Source organism: Cupressus sempervirens, chromosome 4, assembly GCF_028749045.1.
Source record: "Cupressus sempervirens isolate cs-2001-9-10 chromosome 4, ASM2874904v1, whole genome shotgun sequence".
Classification (NCBI taxonomy): Eukaryota; Viridiplantae; Streptophyta; class Pinopsida; order Cupressales; family Cupressaceae; genus Cupressus; species Cupressus sempervirens.
The window spans coordinates 654,337,039-654,355,880 of record NC_143121.1 but is presented as its reverse complement, the minus strand read 5'-3'; the positions used below and the strand labels follow the sequence as shown (position 1 = coordinate 654,355,880).

Genomic DNA, 18,842 nt, shown 5'->3' with positions numbered 1-18,842 from the left:
TGGCATGTGACTTTGACGAGCAGAGATACTGAGATTGATAAGGAGTTGGTGGCCAGGTTACTGGTCTTTCGACAAAAGGGATGAAATTTTACAAGGACAGGAAGACCTCCGACAATGCGATTATCAGATTTCCCAAGACAGACCAGGAGAGTGAGTTTCTGGAGAAAGGTAAACCTTCTTTCATGAACTTGAGCAAATTAAAAAAATATGAAGGGAAATGCTTAAGCCCATCATGAAGTATTTTACTTTAGATGGAAGATACACCAGGATTCATGTGTATTTTTGTCATAAGGCTTTTATTTCTTTCCCTTTTTACTTCATGCCAGCTCTTAACTTTGTGTTAAGTTTCACAAGCGTAACCCTAAGAGGCAGGTTTTGCACAAGGGCCTCCTTATCTGTGAATATATTCAAGTGACCATTCCCTATTCTGGTACCAAACAGCAGAAGGATGTTGTCGAGAGTGGGAAGTCTCATGAAGGGGCTAGAGTGGATTCTGCGGATGAGGAGGAGGTGAACTCCAATCCTCCTATTAAGAAGATAAAATATACTTGGTCCTCTAAAGAGGGTTCTTCGAAGGCTAAGGCCGATTGAGAAGAGCATGGGATGGAGACTATAAATGATTCTAAGAAGGACCTTCCTTCTCCTAAAAAGACGGTTCCCGGTTTTTGTGTCTCCGACTAAGGTCGGGTTAACCAAGCGTAGGGCTGAATGGGAAGATAAAGGGATGGAGAGTGAAGATGATGAAGAGGAGAGTTTGTAGGTTGGCCAAGATACTAGCTCCCAAGATGTCGCTCTTTCCTTCCCTCCTGTGGAAAAAGACAGAGCTCAAAGAGCTCCTTCTTCCCCTCCTCTGGAAAAAGACAAAGCTTAGAGAAAGCGTAAGGAAGGTTCGAGTCACTTTGCATCCAAGCCAAGTTCTAGCGATGTTAGTAAAGGTAAGGCTCCTCTATTGGAGCACTAAGAGGGTGGGTTTGATCATGATGTACAAAATTTCTCACATAGCTTCGAAAGAGTCCAAAGGTGGGCAGAATGTGAATTTCAGACCCTCCTTTGTTTGTCTTATGCCTAGTGACTTTGAGGATAAAGAAGAAGAAATGACTATTGGGGTCCTGCAGAGTATGAAAGTTGGTGCTCTCTATCCTTTTTGTCTCATCAAATCGGTTTTCCATGAAATTAAGGGCATAAATTTGAAGTTTTGGGCTCTTTCTACTAAGGTTGAGGAGTTGCAAAAGAAAATCTTAAACTCCCCCTCCCCTCTTAATATTGGTGCTACGCGGAGTTTAGAGAAAAAGAAAAGGCTTCTAGATTTTATGGAAGTTGATGAGAAGATTAAGTTGATGTATGAGGGGACACTAAAGGATCTCAACCAGAGGGCTGACAAGACTAATTCTACTCTAAAGAAGATAATGCATAACTCTCATAAGGTCCTGAAGAATTTGGCTAATAGAATGAAAACCCTAGTGGCTAAGTTGGAGGACTATCTTCAATCTAAAGTCATTGTTTATGTTGAGAAGGATCTTGAGGATAGTGTCGGTATAGTTGCTGGCCCAAGAAGAAGAATTAGAGCCAGTGTAAAGAAGAGGGCTCAGTTCAGTCCGAAGGGCATTTTGGAGCTGAAGAATGTGGCCTAGAAGATGAGTCAACTGGAAGAAGAGGTCGTTGGGACCTTAAAGTCTATGAACAAGTTGTTGGATTCTCTATGTTTTATCTTGTGCTACTATTGTGTTAGTTGGTCTACTGGCCCCTTGCTGCCTTTTTGTTGTTTCTTGGTCATAGGTTGGTTTTGTTTTGGTCCATCTTTCAATGTTTTGGTTTGTTTTTCTTTGGGGGTCTTTAATGCTTTATCAGATGTAATCTCTTTAAAAATAGGGTTTTGGGTCCCTTCAAAACCTATTTTTTTCTTAGTTAAAAACATTATATATGTTAGACATAAGTAAACTGTAATAATGAGTTTCCAAATAGAAACAATCAATCATGGCAAGGTGAGGAAGGGAAAACAAGAAAGGAAAATGGTTGTGGATACCTCACTAGGTATGCCAATTCATATGAGATGGTGAAATGCCACATGAGGCCAAGAGGGATGGCATAACTACCCTTCGGCCTACGGTCGAGGATTTCTTTGGGCACCCTATCGCAATTCCTACATTAACCTCTACATTAAGCAATTGTTGGGATGGATTCAAGGAAATCTCAATCATAGGAGAATAATTGTGTGGGCCATGTTGAGGGAGAACGGCTATAAGTGATGTAAGAACAAGTCTTGCTCCTCAACCCTAGCTTCTCCTCGGGTTCTCTCTAGGCCTCTTCTCTAGCCTAACAGGGTTCTTGTACTAACCCCTAACTTGGAAGGATCACAACTCCAATCCTTTCCCTTTTCAACTTGTCCACACCAATGTAGAACCTAGCTTCATTCTAGCAATGCTCCTTAGGTGCTCTAATGGCTCACCTATACCAAATCCCCACATATGGCGACAACCTACTCAACATGAAGGAAGAGGATTGTCCCTAGGGTTTTGAGACCATTACAATACTCACCCATCAAAAATCCATTGAAAGCTATATCGATTCCAAGAAACTGCTCTAATTTAGGCCTAAAAGGGCTACAAGGAATTCGGCCTCCTAACCCGCCTTTTGGCGATTAACTCAGGAAAAAGCTTCATGAGGTGGAAAACTAACTTCATATTTAGATACCCTTTTGGGAGACCTTTAGGATTCACCTGGTCTCATTTCTCCAACTTGTTCATACGGTAGAATACTGATTTTAAGCCTAAAATCAAGGGTTTGCTAATTTGCTGACTGAAAACAACAAGGGTTTGTTCAAAATCTCATCAAAACAGGTCTCCAGGGGGTCTCCCTTTGCACAGAGCTTCTCCACTCTCATATCCTTCTCCCCATCCACTTGGATTGAAGCAACTATGGCATTCAATCCCCTCATCTGCTGTTTCAATCACTATGATCCCTATGCATGCTCTCTTGGCTTGCCTAGGGCATCACCATAACTTGGCCAAACTTGCTTTCCAGGGCCCAAGCTCTTGTATGCTTATAGTACAAGGAGCCTTCTCACACATTCCAAGAGACCCTACCTTTGCCACAGTGGAAAGGTGAGTTAAGACTCCATTTTCCCAATCTGCCTGGTTCAAGACAGCAACTAACTAAAAACCAAAATATTTACAAAAACAGAATGAAATGGATCCCACAAACTATCTACTCACACACAGTACTAGTAAATCACATCTAACAACTCATAAACAAGGTACAGTACGGAATTCAATCCATCAAATGCCCTCAAGAAGCCAAAAATCCGTACTGTGACAAAATTAACCCTGAAACATACTTGCCCATTCAACAAAATTCCTTCACAACGCCATTCAACCCTTGTTCAAGGTTGAAGGAGGCCTTATATGGACTCATTCTCCATATTCCAACCACTTTGAGGTAGTTATGCAACCTCTTACTCGAAATTGCACTTTTTGCAATAAAAGTTGTCATGACAACTTTTGCAATTTTTGCAAAGTTGTCATGCAACTTGACAACTTTTTGTCCACATGGACAAGCTTGGTCAAAGCCCCCTAAAACTTTGAAAAATGTTTGACTATATCATCTAGGACATGAAACTACCATTTCATCTCTTCCTTGTCCAATCTAGCCCTCCAGATGCACAAATGTCCCTAGTAGCAAGAATGACAACACTTGCACTTTACCTAGCAACTTGGACAAATAAGTGATCTTGCGTGGTCCTAAGGACCCAACTTGACCTCCTAATGGCTAAACCACACTCCAAGAGTAATAAGCCCCCTTATTATCCTAGTGGCTTGGCTAAGGCCACTACAAGCCAATATTCAACTAGGAACCCTAGGTTAACAATTAGCCTTACCTAGGTGCTCCTGCACCATGCTCCCCACAAGAGCAAATCATGTCACCCCTATGGACAATATGTCATCAGCTATTCCCACCTTCTTGAAATTTGTAGCTGCAACGCATGTTGCCTCTGACTCTGGCTTGTCCTTCCACTTGATGAGGTGTTCCATGTACATGTTGTGTCTAGTGGTCTTCTTGACTCTTGAATCTAGTACTATCTCTACCTCTAGTTGTGTCTTAGGAGGTAGAACATAAGATGCTACATCCTTGCTGACCTCCTATATGTTCACATCTATTTTAGTTAAAGGCCCTTTATACTTGGTTAGGTCTGCAACATTGAAGACTAGTGAGATGTTCAGATCATTAGGCAGAGCCACCTTATAGACATTAGCTCCATACTTAGCCAAAATCTTGCAGGGTCCCACTCTCTTCATTTGTAGTTTGGTAGGTACTCCTTTCTATAACCTAGACTTATTCAAATGTACCATGACATAGTCCCCTACTGCAAATTGAACATCTTTCCTCTTCTCATCCACTTAAGCCTTCAATTTTTGAGTGGATTCTTGTATACTCTTCTTCGCCTGTTCTTGGATCTCCTTCATGGTTTGAGTGAAGTGTTTAGCCTGTCCACTCCTATATTCCATAGCTCCAAGATCCCTAAGTTCACACACACCCCTTGGATGCATCCCATAAACAATCTCAAATGGGCTCCTACCAGTTGTCCTGTTTACACTGTCATTATATGCATATTTTGCTTGAGGAATAATCAGATCCCACATTTGCCCATATTCCTTAGTTAGGCGCCCTAACAAGCTACCTAATGTCCTGTTAACCACCTCAGTTTGACCATCAATCTGAGGATGGTAAGCTGATCCAAAAGATAGGTTAGTTCTCAACCTACTCCACAAGGTTTCCAAAAATGACTCATAAATTTGACATCCCTGTCTGACACTATGCTTAGGGGTAGTCCATGGATCCTCACAATCTCCTTAAAAAACAAATATGCTGTATGGCTAGCATCATGGGTAATCTTACAAGGTATGAAATGGCCCATCTTGTTGAATCTATCCACCACAACATAGATACTATCACAACCATGTTTTGTCTTGGGTAACCCCACAATGAAGTCCATGCTAACACACTCCCATGGCTTATTAGGGACTAGTAAAGGTTGGTACAAACCTGCATTACTAGCTCCTCCTTTTTCCTTCATGCACACCACACACTGTTCAACATATCTTGTCACATCTCTTGACAACTTTGGCCAACAGTAGAACCTTTGGACCAACTCTAAGATCTTGTTGATGCCAAAATGTCCACTTAGGCTTCCATTATGCTTCTCTTGGATAAGGTTCTCTCTCATAGAACCCTTAGGAACACATAATTGGTTCCCCTTAAACAATAGTCCACTCTGCAAGGTATAATCAGCAAAAGAGCTGTGAAAATGATTTTGAAACTCAGAGCATACCTTGTAGGCTCCTACAAAGTCTTCATTATCTATGTAGAGATCCTTGAAACTCTCTATACCAATGCTATGGAGTTGAAGTTCTTGAATGGTTAGCATCCTCCTACTTAGTGCATATGCAACCTTATTCATCTGCCCTTTCTTATGCTTGATAGTGAATGTGAATGCTTGAAGATATTCCATCCACTTCAAATGCCTATTGCTTAACTTTTCTTGGGTGTTGATGTGGCTAAGGGCTTGGTTGTCAGTAAACACCACAAATTCCTTGGGTAGCAGGTAATGCCTCCATTTCCTAAGAGGCTGAACTAAAGCATATAACTCCAAATCATAAGAAGAGTACTTCTTAGCTTCATTTAGTTGCTCATTGAAGAAGGCTAATGGCCTACCTTCTTGACTCAACAAACCTCCTACTACTGTCCCACTTGCATCACATTCTAGGGTAAACTATTTCTCAAAACTCGGTAGTTTAAGGATAGTTTTTGTGGCTACTTGTTTTTTCAACTTTTCAAATGTGCTTCTTACTTCAAGAGTCCACATAAACTTAGTTCTCACTCCCCCATTAATGGTATCCAACAATGGTGTACAAATACCACTGAAATTCCTAATGAATTTCCTATAAAACTGAGCTAAATCATGGAAGCTTCTTACCTTTGTTGTTGTAGTAGGTGGTGGCCAGTTTAGGATAGTTGCCACCTTGTTTTGGTCGATCTTCAAAAGACCCTTTGGATATAACAAATCCTAGGTATACAAGCTCTTGCTTCATAAAATCACACTTTTCCAAATTGATTGCCAATTTCTTATCATGCAACTTCCTTAATACCATATCCACATGTTCTAGGTGTTCTTTTCTTGTTTTACTAAAGATGAGTATATCATCAAGATACACCACCACAAACCTTCCAGTGTAATCCTTCAACACTTCATTCATGAGCTTCATGAATGTGTTAGGAGCATTTGAGAGCCCAAATGGCATAACAAGCCACTCATACAATCCATCTATGGTTTTAGACGTTGTCTTCCACTCATCACCTTCCTTTATCCTTATCTGATGGTAACCACTTTTGGGTTCTAACTTTATAAAGTATTGAGCTCCTCCAAGACAATCCATCAATTCTTTAATTCTAGGTATGGGAAACCTATACCTTATAGTGATCCTATTGATGGTCCTTGAGTCTGTACAAAGCCTCCATTTTCCTCCTTTCTTGGATGCCAAAACTACTGGTACTGCACAAGGACTAATGCTCTTCTTTATCGGACCCTAATCTAGGAGTTCTTGCACTTGCCTAGCTACCTCTTTGTTCGGATCTGGGGTAAGCTTGTAGGTTGCCTTATTAGACAATGAAGCACCAGGTACAAAGTCAATCTGATGACTTATCACTCTCCTTGGAGGTAAAATTGCAGGTGTTCCATCACTCGCTATGTCCTTATATTTCTCAAGCATCTCTTGGATCTCAGTGGGTAAGGGCTCTTGTTTAGGTTTCTCTTCATCCTTAGGCTTGAGGAGAATGGCATACCCTTCACTATCTTCATGTTTAAAAGCCTTGATGAACTCCTTCCCACTACTCAACAACACACCAGGAGTTTTAGATTGTGATTCATCTTCCTCCAACAAAGACTAAATCTTGAAGGTTCTTCCATCCTTCTTGAAAGAGAGAGAATTCTCTTTTCCATCATAGATAGCACCTCTATCATATTGCCATGGTCTACCCAGTAGTAGATGGCATGCATCCATAGGGAATGTGTCACAAAGTAATTTGTCCTTGTAGCTTGCAATTGAAAACTCAACCAAAGTTTGCTCATTCACCAACACACTTTGCCCTTTGTTCAACCATGTAACCTTGTATGGGTTAACATGAGGTACCTTCTTTAACTTGAGCTTCTCCACTTTTTCCTTTGATATGATATTGTCTGTGGAGCCTAAATCTACAATCACCTTGCACACCTTGCCCAAAATCTTGCACCTAATTCTAAACAAGGCTCTCCTATGCGTGGGTTCATCCTTAGCTGGTTGTTTCATCAACACTCTCTTGAACATTAAGTTCTCTCCTCTCTCTGACTCAAAATGATCTACCTTAGATACCTTAAAACTCATGGAGTCCTCTTGAGCGTAGGCAACCCTCTTGTCTCCACTCGAAGAAGTAGGCTTATCAAGACATCTATATGCAAGGTGGCCCAATTGACCATAGGTGTACCACTTCATGCTTGCAAAATATGAGTTGCTCCTACCTGTACCTCTTCCTCTATTTAAGCCTCCTTGATTGCCTCTTCCTCTTCAATAACCTCCCCTTGGGGTAGATTTATTACCCTGCTCTACTAGCTTAGACTCAACTTGATTCCTCTAGTCATTGCCTCTGCCCTGGTATCCACCTCTATGCCCACTTTGGCCTCTTCCTCTGCCTCTACCTCTGAAGTTTGAATCACCCTTCTTCTTGTTCTTCTCTTCTGCCTTAAGTGCCAATTGATGACACTTCTGAACAGTTGTAGGGGTCCATAGGCTTAGTTCCTCTTAGATGCTCCATTTAAACCCACTCAAGTATCTTGCTACCTTAACAAATTCCTCTTCTTGAATCTTTGACCTTAGGCATAGTTTTTGAAATTCCCTTGTATAAGAGGCCACATCCAAGTCCTTCTACTTTAGACCTTGCCTCTTTCTATGTAACTGTACCTCATAATCTTCTGGCAGATAGTTTTCCTTCACTCTAGTCACCATAGCATTCCAGTTAGCTATAGGCTTCTTGCCCATGTTGACCCTTTCATCCTACAAGTGCTTCCACCATGTCAACGCTGATCCCTTGAGTCTTGATTTGGCACCTTCAACTTTTGTGCCTCTATGAAACCTTCACATTCAAAATGGTTCTCCATCCCCTCAATCCGTTCCATCACTGTATATGTGTCCATCCTTCCATTAAACAATGGGATTCCTTCTAGGGCTTTTCCTCTTAGTGCTTTAATGGCCTTCAAGAATGGCTCTTCATTCAATGGAGGATTCTTCTTCATCTTTATTCTTGGTTGCTTCAACAACTTCTTCTAGCTTAGTCTTCATTTCTTCTAGGGCTTCTTCAAGGATTCTATTTTCTCCTTTTGCTCACCCATCTCCTTGGCTAACTCTGCATTAGTCACCATATTTATTTCCCTTACTAACTCTTCTGCAATCTGAGACATCTATCCACAATCCCAAATCTTTTGGGGCTCTAATACCACTCCCTGATGTAAGAACTGTTAAGTTTCAGGATTTGCACCCTTTACTAAACTGGAAAATGTTCAGTAACCCTTACTTAACATGGGATTCATTTCACTATGTGAGACTGGATGATGAAACGAAACCTCCGGATTCTAGGCCGGCTCCTATTGAATCTTTCAGTGATAGCCTCTAAAACTTAAAGAAAAACTTGAGGGAAAAGGGAAGAAATTGCAGAAAATAAACCTAAAACCTAAAGCTTAGACTAACAAAAGGAGGTGATACACCAAAGTGATTATGAAGACCCGAATACACTTGACGGAGAGGATTATATAGCTCTGAGAAATACACATAAAGCACGACTTCCTGTAAAGGCTTGCACAAATGATTTATAATAAGGTTTCAGCACTGAAACTACAAAAAGGAGGATAAACTAATACCTCACTTTGATTAATTTCACATAAAAACACATATTATAACCTGCAAAAAAACTTACTTTTCTACACAAAGGTGCTGGAATGAGACAGAAGGACAAGGAATAATGAAAACATTCACAAGTTATCCTATCAAATCATTCGAAAATGCACACAGAATTTGCAGAAAGAAAGAAGGCTTAATAATGACCACCCAAATTAGCATAATCACCCTTGCTATCACTTGTATTGTATCTCCAAAATGAATTACAGACTTTTGCAAATACAGTCCAGGTCTCAAAAATAGTCACAGAAACTCTATGCATAAAATCAGAACTCCCAAAATGAGTTAGAAAACTCATACTTATGCCCCCTTCACCCAACTGCATTTTGAAAGCCATAAATGCTGGGTCAGATTCAGCCCCAAAGGCCAAACTTGAGTCCCTGAAAAGACTTCAAAAAGGTGTACAATTTGTCCAAAAGTCATGGTTTGATAATACCAACAACTGCCCCTCATAAATGCAGTTATATCTCCAAGCAAACTCTCAAAAGTCTCTAGAATGCAATAACTCCTCAGCTGTAATCCTTCTAGACATTTCTAATTGACTTTCTGAATTAATACCATGACAAGGGAAAAGGATGACTCACTGAAGTTCGATGACTCACCTCCTTTTGCATTTAAAAAATAGGAAAATACTTTAAATGATTTATAATTATCTCATTTAAATATTTCCTTTACAATAGAATATTTATGCAAAAGAAAATAATAAAATAATGTCATTGTTATTTTGCATTTGGAATGAGAAAATAATATTAAATGATTAAATTATCATTTAAATATTATTTCTTACAATAAAAGCTATGCAAAAATTAAAAAACACTATTATCATAACAAAACTCCTAAGGGAAAACATAAGCCCACCCCCCCCTCACACTTAATACAAAATATGAAAAGGGATTAAAATCCCATGAGATATATGCAGACTCCAAATTTGTTTCTAAAAATGAAAAAGGGCAGAATACTTATTTGAATACCCTAATCATCTTTGTCATTTTCACATTTACACATTGCATTGCAGATGAAGCATCTGGAAAAGTCGAGGGTTTCAATCCTCCTGCACGCCGCCATGAATTCACTGGTTTTCCCTTGCGCCACGAATGTGAGTCTTCAAGTTCGCCGTTGGGAGGAATGCTGGAGGTATGCCTGCTGCTGTTACCTACGAGTTTTTGTTGCGTTTTTTCCATCCCCTTCTTGTGCTTTTGCTTGTGTCGTGACTGCCTGGAGTTTTTTCTATTGTGGTACTTGATCTTCGAATTGGGAGATTTCCATACCTACAACTGCATATTGTGAAATTCTAGAGCATGTGGGTTTTCCTTGCTTGCTGGAGTTATCGTGGCTCTATTGGCTGCACTTTTTGCGACTTTTTTTGGTTGGTCTTCCATGGTGCCGTGACTGGCTTTCCTCTACTGGTTTTGTTATTTTAGCAAAAACGGCTTCATTTGGCATCTCCTTGATGAGACGATTTACCTTACCAGGCTGTTAAAGTTAATGAATAGCTTTAAAATTCTTTGCTTTCCCTTTGTGTTTCAACACTATTCACATATTTTCTTGCTTCAAATTCAGTTTCTTCAACCTTCCATGATGCGATTTGCTCAACCATTGCTACACCCACTGCTACCAGTGAAGGTCACTTGCTCTGATTCAGGTCCCATTAATACAGTAAATGATGCTATTACATTTAATCCAAATTTTTGTTGACACTGGTGACAAAGAACTTGCAGGCTGCCATCCATTATTGTTGAATTGAAGCTTCGAATTTTTATGGCTTCTCCAGTATAAACTGTGGGTGTTTGTTTCATGGAGTCACTTGTATAAAATAACAACTTTTAACTGTGTGTTTATTTGATGGCAAAATTTGTAACAGCCTGGTTCCTTTTAAGCAAAAACATGCTATTTGTTCTTTCTGGGTCGTGTTTTCCTCACATTTTTCAGCTGTAAGCTTTTATCAAAATTCAATTTGCTGTTTTAATATGGGTTATAACATGCATAACTCCACTTGCCTTTATCATTTTGAATCCTTCTCACTGGGCCAAGATTCGTGACTGATTCATCCCAGATCTAGCACACTTCATTATGAGTGATGATACCTCAAACCACAGACCAGTCTCTGTTAAGTAGGAGCAGAAAATGATTAATAACAATAAGACCCAGAAAATGATATGACACAGACATCAGCAGCTCTTTGCCTGACTCTAACTTCCATCTATTTGTTCTGAAGAATTTTATCACTTGTTTGATCTCTATAATGAGCAGCACCAAAAGCCCAATGATTGTATATACTGTGACAGTAAATATTATACTCAGAACAGCAAACCGGGTAGCCCACTTTAGTCTACTAATTCCATCCTTACCAGAAGGAAGATCCATAGATAAGGCATCATTATTGATATTGCTTGAGAGATACTTTATTTGATTTCCGTTATCCTGCTGTCATGTTACATAAGGTATTTCTTGTTGATTGCCAATTTGCATATTTCCATTGTGGAGGGAAAATTCTGAATAGATGTTTTCAATGCTCAATACAAACATAAATGACTTGCTGTAAATACAACTTATACTTGAGGTACTTGTCATTTTTGCTGAAAACAAGATGCAAACAGCATTCCTCGGTATCCTTGTTATTTACCGCACTTTTGCCTTCTAATTTGAAGCTGTAACTGTCCATCCTTTTAAAGATTTTCTGCATTTTCCTAATTGATACTCCCCCCTTCATATTTCTTTTGTTGAATTAAAACTTGGAACTTGGATTCCCATTTGCTTGTTGCACATGTTCATAAATAACTTGATAGACTGCAGATGCTTCCAAATGGATTTATTGCTTGGGTTTTGGAGAATCCTTCAGGGTCGTTGCACCATATAGAGTCTTAATTCCTACCTTTCGGGAATCCAAAGCTTCATAATACAGATTTGTTAGTTTGTTCATCTTTTCTAACCTGTTGCATATCTTATGAGGTTCGAGCATGGACTCGTGACACTCACAAATGATTTTATTTCTTTCAGCACTAAATGCCAATATCGCTGCTTATTTTCTTTCATGACGAAATGCATTGACAGATAGAATATGTAGTCGTAGAGATAGGTAGTCATTGCTTAGATCCTTCGGGATCTAACATCAATTGCTTTTATGTTTTTTGCAGAGGCTAGAGATCATGGAGCTTGGAGCTAGACGAGTGCAGCAGGGATAGAATTCATAACCAGTCAAAGCAACAGGCAATGACTGGTTACCTCTACTCTTTATTTTCTTTCATCATATATATCTGTTCATGTATTTCTTGATGAAAGAAACTTAACTAGTTATACTCACGGCTTGTGTGAGCTTTTCTCTATTCAGCATATTAATTCATTTAATACTTTGTAAAAATGAAAATTGTACATATCAGTTGATAATCTATACAATGAACATTGGATCTCTTTTGCTCATGATTTCATTTATGATTGCAAAAATGATGGAATATAAATGAATAGAAAAAATATGCTTTCCTTCTGCATGTTACTTGGAGTAAAATTTTTAGCATGTGTAAAATTTTGGTAACAAGAACAAATCTTGCTCCTCAACCCTAACATCTCCTCGGGTTCTCTCTAGACCTCTTCTCTAGCCTAACAGGGTTCTTGTACTAACCCCTAACTTGGAAGGATCACAACTCCAATCCTTTCCCTTTTCAACTTGTCCACACCAATGTAGAACCTAGCTTCATTCTAGCAATGCTCCTTAGGTGCTCTAATGGCTCACCTATACCAAATCCCCGCATATGGCCACAATCTACCCAACATGAAGGGAGAGGATTGTCTCTAGGGTTTTGAGACCATTACAATACTCACCCATCAAAAATCCATTGAAATCTATATCGATTCCAGGAAACTGCTCTAATTTAGGCCTAAAAGGGCTACAAGGAATTCGACCTCCTAACCCACCTTTTGGTGATTAACTCAGGAAAAAGCTTCATGAGGTGGAAAACTAACTTCATATTTAGATACCCTTTTGGGAGACCTTTAGGATTCACTTGGTCTCATTTCTCCAACCTGTCCGTACAGTGGAACGCTGATTTTAAGCCTAAAATCAAGGGTTTGCTAATTTGCTGACTGAAAACACAAGGGTTTGTTCAAAATCCCATTAAAACAGGTCTTCAGGAGGTCTCCTTTTGCACAGGCCTTCTCCACTCTCATATCCTTCTCCCCATCCACTTGGGTTGAAGCAACTATGGCATTCAATCCCCTCATCTGCTGTTTCACTCACTGTGATCCCTAACCATGCTCTCTTGGCTTGCCTAGTGCATCACCATAACTTGGCCAAACTTGCTTTCCAGGGCCCAAGCTCTTGTATGCTTATAGTACAAGGAGTTTTCTCACACATTCCAAGAGACCATACCATTGCCACAGTGGAAAGGTGAGTTAAGACTCCATTTTCCCAAACTGCCTGGTTCAGGACAGCAACTAAGCAAAAACCAAAATATTTACAAAAAGAGAATGAAATGGATCCCACAAACTATCTACTCACACACAGAACTAGTAAATCACATCTAACAACTCATGAACAAGGTACAGTATAGAATTCAATCCATCAAATACCCTCAAGAAGCCAAAAATCCGTACTGTGACAAAATTAACCCTGAAACATAATTGCCCATTCAACAAAATTCCTTCACAACACCATCCAACCCTTGTTCAAGGTCGAAGGAGACCTTATATGGACTCATTCTCCATATTCCAACCGCTTTGAGGTGGTTACCTCTTACTCGAAATTGCACTTTTTGCAATTAAAGTTGTCATGACAACTTTTGCAATTTTTGCAAAGTTGTCATGCAACTTGACAACTTTTTGTCCACATTGACCAAGCTTGGTCAAAGCCCCCTAAAACTTTGAAAAATGTTTGAATATGTCATCTAGGACATGAAACTGCCATTCCATCTCTTCCTTGTCCAATCTAGCCCTCCAGATGCACAAATGTTCCTATTAGCAAGAATGACAACACTTGCACTTTAGCTAGCAACTTAGACAAATAAGTGATCTTGCATGGTCCTAAGGACCCAACTTGACCTCCTAATGGCTAAACCACACTCCAAGACTTAGACAAATAAGTGATCTTGCATGGTCCTAAGGACCCAACTTGACCTCCTAATGGCTAAACCACACTCCAGGACTCATAAGCCCCCTTATTATCCTAGTGGCTTGGCTAAGGCCACTACAAGCCAAAACTCAACCAGGAACCCTAGGTGAACAATTAGCCTTACTTAGGTGCTCTTGCACCAATAAGGTACCTCACTAGGTACACCACCTCATATGAGAGTGCAAGAGGCTGCATGAGACTAAGAGGGATAGTATATCCGCTCTTGGGCCTAGAGTAGAGGATTGCTTTGGGATGGTTTTCAAATGTTACGGAGGGAGCTCTAATGTTTTATTGGGTTGTCGTGGTTTATGTCCCCATAGGAACAATTCTATTAAATCTAGGAACCCTATCCATAGGGGCCCAAATTCTAATCAACACTTGAATTCCATTCGCCATTTTCAAGATTTTGTATTTTTTATTGTGTGGAGCTCATTGATCTATAGACATGCAAGTACTACTCATTCTAGGGCATCCATGTCATTTGATTTTCAAAAATATTTGGCTGTGGTGTTGTCATCGCCAAAAGTATAAAGCTAAGTGTTGCATGTCCTCCAACAATCTTAGAATGGTTTGGGTGGTTTGATTGTTGTAGGGAAAGTGGTGCAAGAAGTGTTGTAACTAGAATTCAAGACATGGTGAGCCATGGGGGATATCAGTGTTTTTTTGAAGGGACTGTAAGCTGTCTATAATGAATCTTACAAATTGAAGGCTTTCATTCTGGTTTTGAAGATGGCATTGGAAAACTTGCTTCTTTTTAACTTTTTTGTTTAACTGCTTGGATGAGGATCTTTATAGAACTCTCACTATATAATTTTTTTTAGATTCATCTCCTCGAGATCAAAGTGTTTCAATAATTGTTTTAAAAGTTTTCAAATATGTTTTCATAAGTATCTTAACATAAGATTCAAAGCACTAGGTTATCTGGATTCTGTATTATTCATCCAATATGCACGGGTCAAACAGGATGACCTCAACCCACCGGAAAAAGAAACAACGTGTTAACAAGTGACAACAATACCGCATTCAGTATACTGGGCGTGCTGTATCCCGCATTTAACATGGCATAATTTTGAAACATTACATCCAACTCATAGACTCCATGAACAAAATGAACCCCGCATTATAAAATATTGTAATTAGTAAAAAACCTCGTTCAAGTCACAGGTAAATGAATTTTGAACAAAGAAATATGCATCGATCTAGCAACAAACAGTCCCAAGGCAAGAAAAGAGAAGAACCCCCCCAAACAAATAATTGTAAATTCTACCTACCTGATCAATCATCTTGTTCTGAAGCACCTTGTATTTATCGAGCACCTTAATGGCAACACCTTGACCGGTCTCCATATTCCTGGCAAATCTGACCTTGCTGAACGCCCCCTCTCCAAGAGTACGTCCCAATTCATATTTGCCCACACGAGTCCTCGTCTGCTGCATCTGCAATTCCCGCTTATAACACCAACGCACATAATATTTTCGCTGCAGAGGAAACTCAAAAGGGCTTGTCCAGAATTATCCGTTCAGAGGCCACTGCAAAAGCTCAACCAGGACGGTGTGACAATGATCCGAGTTTCTGCTTTTTACGTGAGCATGTGTAATTTTGACGCACTTTCATTTTTGCCGTTTCTTTTTGTCTCTTTCTGTTTTGTTTTATTGTTCTATTATATTGCCGTAGGTTTCAACTCTATGGTTTATTGTATTGTTTTGTTTTGGTTTTCTATTTTGTTTTATAATATAGTTTATTGTATTGTTTTGTTTTGGTTTACTGTTTTGTTATATAATATTATTTTAGGATTCGACTATAGTTTATTGTATTGTTTTATTTTGGTTTACTGTTTTATTTTATGATATTGTTTTAGGATTCAATTCTATAGTTTATTGTATTGTTTTAGTTTGGTTAGGTTTTGTGTCTTCAATATCCTCAACCTATGTAGGTCACATTATAGAGGATTAGGATAACTTGTGTGATGGCTTATCTATTTTCATATTATAATAATTAAAAAATATTATTAACTAAATAATAATTTGGTAGAACCTAAAATAAATTAAAGTTTGAACTTGCATCTCCTTAAAAAATTATTATAATTTGATAGAATCTAAAACTTCTTAAATATATTAATAATGATTTTTTTTCAAATCATATATTTAAAATTCAACATTTGAGTGGGACTTGAGCTCTTATTACACCAAAATAAGGAATATTTTTTAAAATGTGATTAAGTATTTAATAAGTGAGGTATTAGGAGAAGTTAGATGGCTTAGTAGGAACAAAATGTGATAATGGGAAAAGAGCATCAATGGTCAGACGCATTATAATAATTGTACACTCCATGCACTCGTAACCTCCCAAAAAAATCCAATTGATTAGTCAACAATTACTAAACAAATTACTCAATACATAATTGCTCATACGCGAATAATAGTTAGTTCACTATATTACGCATAGTTAAATAATACAAGTAACCAAATATGCTTTATTTTTTATTAAAAAATTACTTTAATGATTAAAAATAACACCACAAACAAGTGGCCCAAAACTCATGATATATTGTATTTAGGCACAGATATGCACATCTATTAGTGCATTATATGTTAAAATAAATAAATAAATTATAAAAAAATTGTGCTCTCACATGTGCATTCTCTCATGCATCCTTACAACTATTGGTACCTTATGTGTTATAATAAAAATATTTATAAACATTATGTGCTCGTATATGCACATTCTCCTCACATCCTATCACATCTTCATGCATTTACTCCAATTGCTACTAGTACTTGCACATAGAGTAGTTCATGTAAGGCTCACTAATAAACAAATAAATAAAGAAAAAAAATTAAAATTAAAACAAAATGACCAAGTCATCTTAGAAATGAGAAATAAATGGAAAGCAAGTGTTGAATGAAATGACTAATTCTTTCCCTTTCTATTTTCAAATTCAAAATGAACAACCACAAATCAATGCATTCATTTCCACATTCCTATGATTTTACAAGAGGGAATTTACAATGTCATTTTGATTGCAAATTCTCTCAATTTGACTAAAAAACCTATGCACATTTTAAAGTTAAGGCATTGTTTGCACATTCCTAATATTAGGGTGCTTATTCAAGTTGGTATCTTAGGATACTATTTAGTTCATGTTTTCATAAATCAAACTATTGCTCGTACTTATGTTTTCATTGTATGCATTATTAAGAAGCATATAGTTTATGTTGTTTTTAGTCAACTATTAACAATCACAATAGTTCAAGTCTATAAATTATAGCATTGCCATTTCTATAATCCAATATTTACATACTATTTTAACATGTTTTCATAAATCAAACTATTGTTCTTAATGAAACATTGGTAACATATCATGCGGTGTCTCTCCTATTTTCTTTCTACATAACATATTGATGGATATGGCTTCGATTTTTTGTAATTTTGTGTAGATGAATGAGATATTGGGTGATGTTGTATTTTAGCTCTCAATGTTTTATTATTGCTCCTACGTGACTAGTTGAGTTCACTTATGCTTCAATGGTTTTAAATGTGTTTGTATTATATAATCATGTTGGACCCATGAGAGGTTTTTACCTTTGGGATGATCTAATACATGTGGTTGCATCAGAAAGTTGTTTATGTCATATACCTTGTTGTGAGAACCATTGAGTTGTGGCTAGTTGTGTAACTAATTTGTGATGCTAGACCTTATGAGGCTTCTATAGATGTTTGGGTGTTTTAGTGAACATGTACCATACACATCTTGCCTAAGTTGTAGGATTTGAGTGTGTTTATATCCTTGGCAATGAGATGGGAGATAGTTTCGTCAGCCTTTTGTAATTGAGAAAATTATGCATGGATGATGTCTGTGTGATTATTATATTTATCCCCCTAGTATGTGTTGGTAAATCTGAATTTCATATGCATATTGTATTAGATCTATAAGCGTGTTTGTGCATTCATTGTCTCATAGTTGTTATAAAAAATGTTTAATTAAATGTTGATTGATTTATTTAGTGATAATTATTTATCAATGGAAAAGTGTGCCTTAGGAATTATTCAATTTTGGGAATTTAATTAATCAATCTTGTAAGCTCTAGGTTCAAGTGATTAATTTTATTTATTTTATTTTATCTTGGGAAATCATCATTTTCAAAAAGGGCTTTATAATTTCAAAGTGTATTTCATTTTTACTTATTTCTCTATTTGGGGTTTTAGGAATTTTCTCCATCCTCTTTGGAGAAATCCACTCTTTTGCTCATTGGGAATTATCTAGGCTTCCAATTTTTGTGGGTAGCAGCTCATTGGAATTGTGGCAGGATAGCTACGATTTTTTGAGATTTTTATTCACTCGGGTACCATATTGGTTTCTATCTCCTTGTTTTGGGTTCTGTCAACTCTTGTGGTAGGGTCTCTCATTATTAATAATTTTGCTCCACTTTATGAGATGTTTATGGTTTGTACTCATGTAGTGGGATGTATCTATGTTTTCCCCATATTTTTTGTTGTATTTGATGTCTAGTTGGGATTGTATGTTTTAAGATCTTTGAAAATGGAAATTTATTGACATTAGGTTGTTTATTTTCTCCCACAATGTTTGAATTGGAATTTTATTAAATTTTTGGCTTATTGGGGGTATCAGAGCCAATGGATTTTAATTTTGTATGTGTCGTTGACCTTGATTGTGAACCTTCTTTGTAAGAGCATCTTTTGTGTATCATCTAGAACCTGTCAATCACCATGTTTAGCACAGTTGAGTTGTTGAAGATACTAGT

General features: G+C 37.9%; 1 protein-coding gene across 7 annotated transcripts in view; it reads right to left on the bottom strand.

The window, feature by feature from the left end:
* LOC149562951 (CBL-interacting protein kinase 32-like) overlaps window positions 1-15,629 on the bottom strand; it is a 227,957-nt gene extending 212,328 nt beyond the window's left edge. For all 7 annotated transcript variants that reach the window (XM_089826399.1, XM_089826398.1, XM_089826400.1 and 4 more), the window contains exon 1: window positions 15,351-15,629. In XM_089826399.1, the coding sequence (XP_089682525.1) occupies window positions 15,351-15,515 (165 nt within the window). In that variant the 5' untranslated portion in view covers window positions 15,516-15,629. The remainder of the gene's footprint in view (window positions 1-15,350) is intronic.
* Between the last annotated feature and the right edge of the window lie 3,213 nt (window positions 15,630-18,842).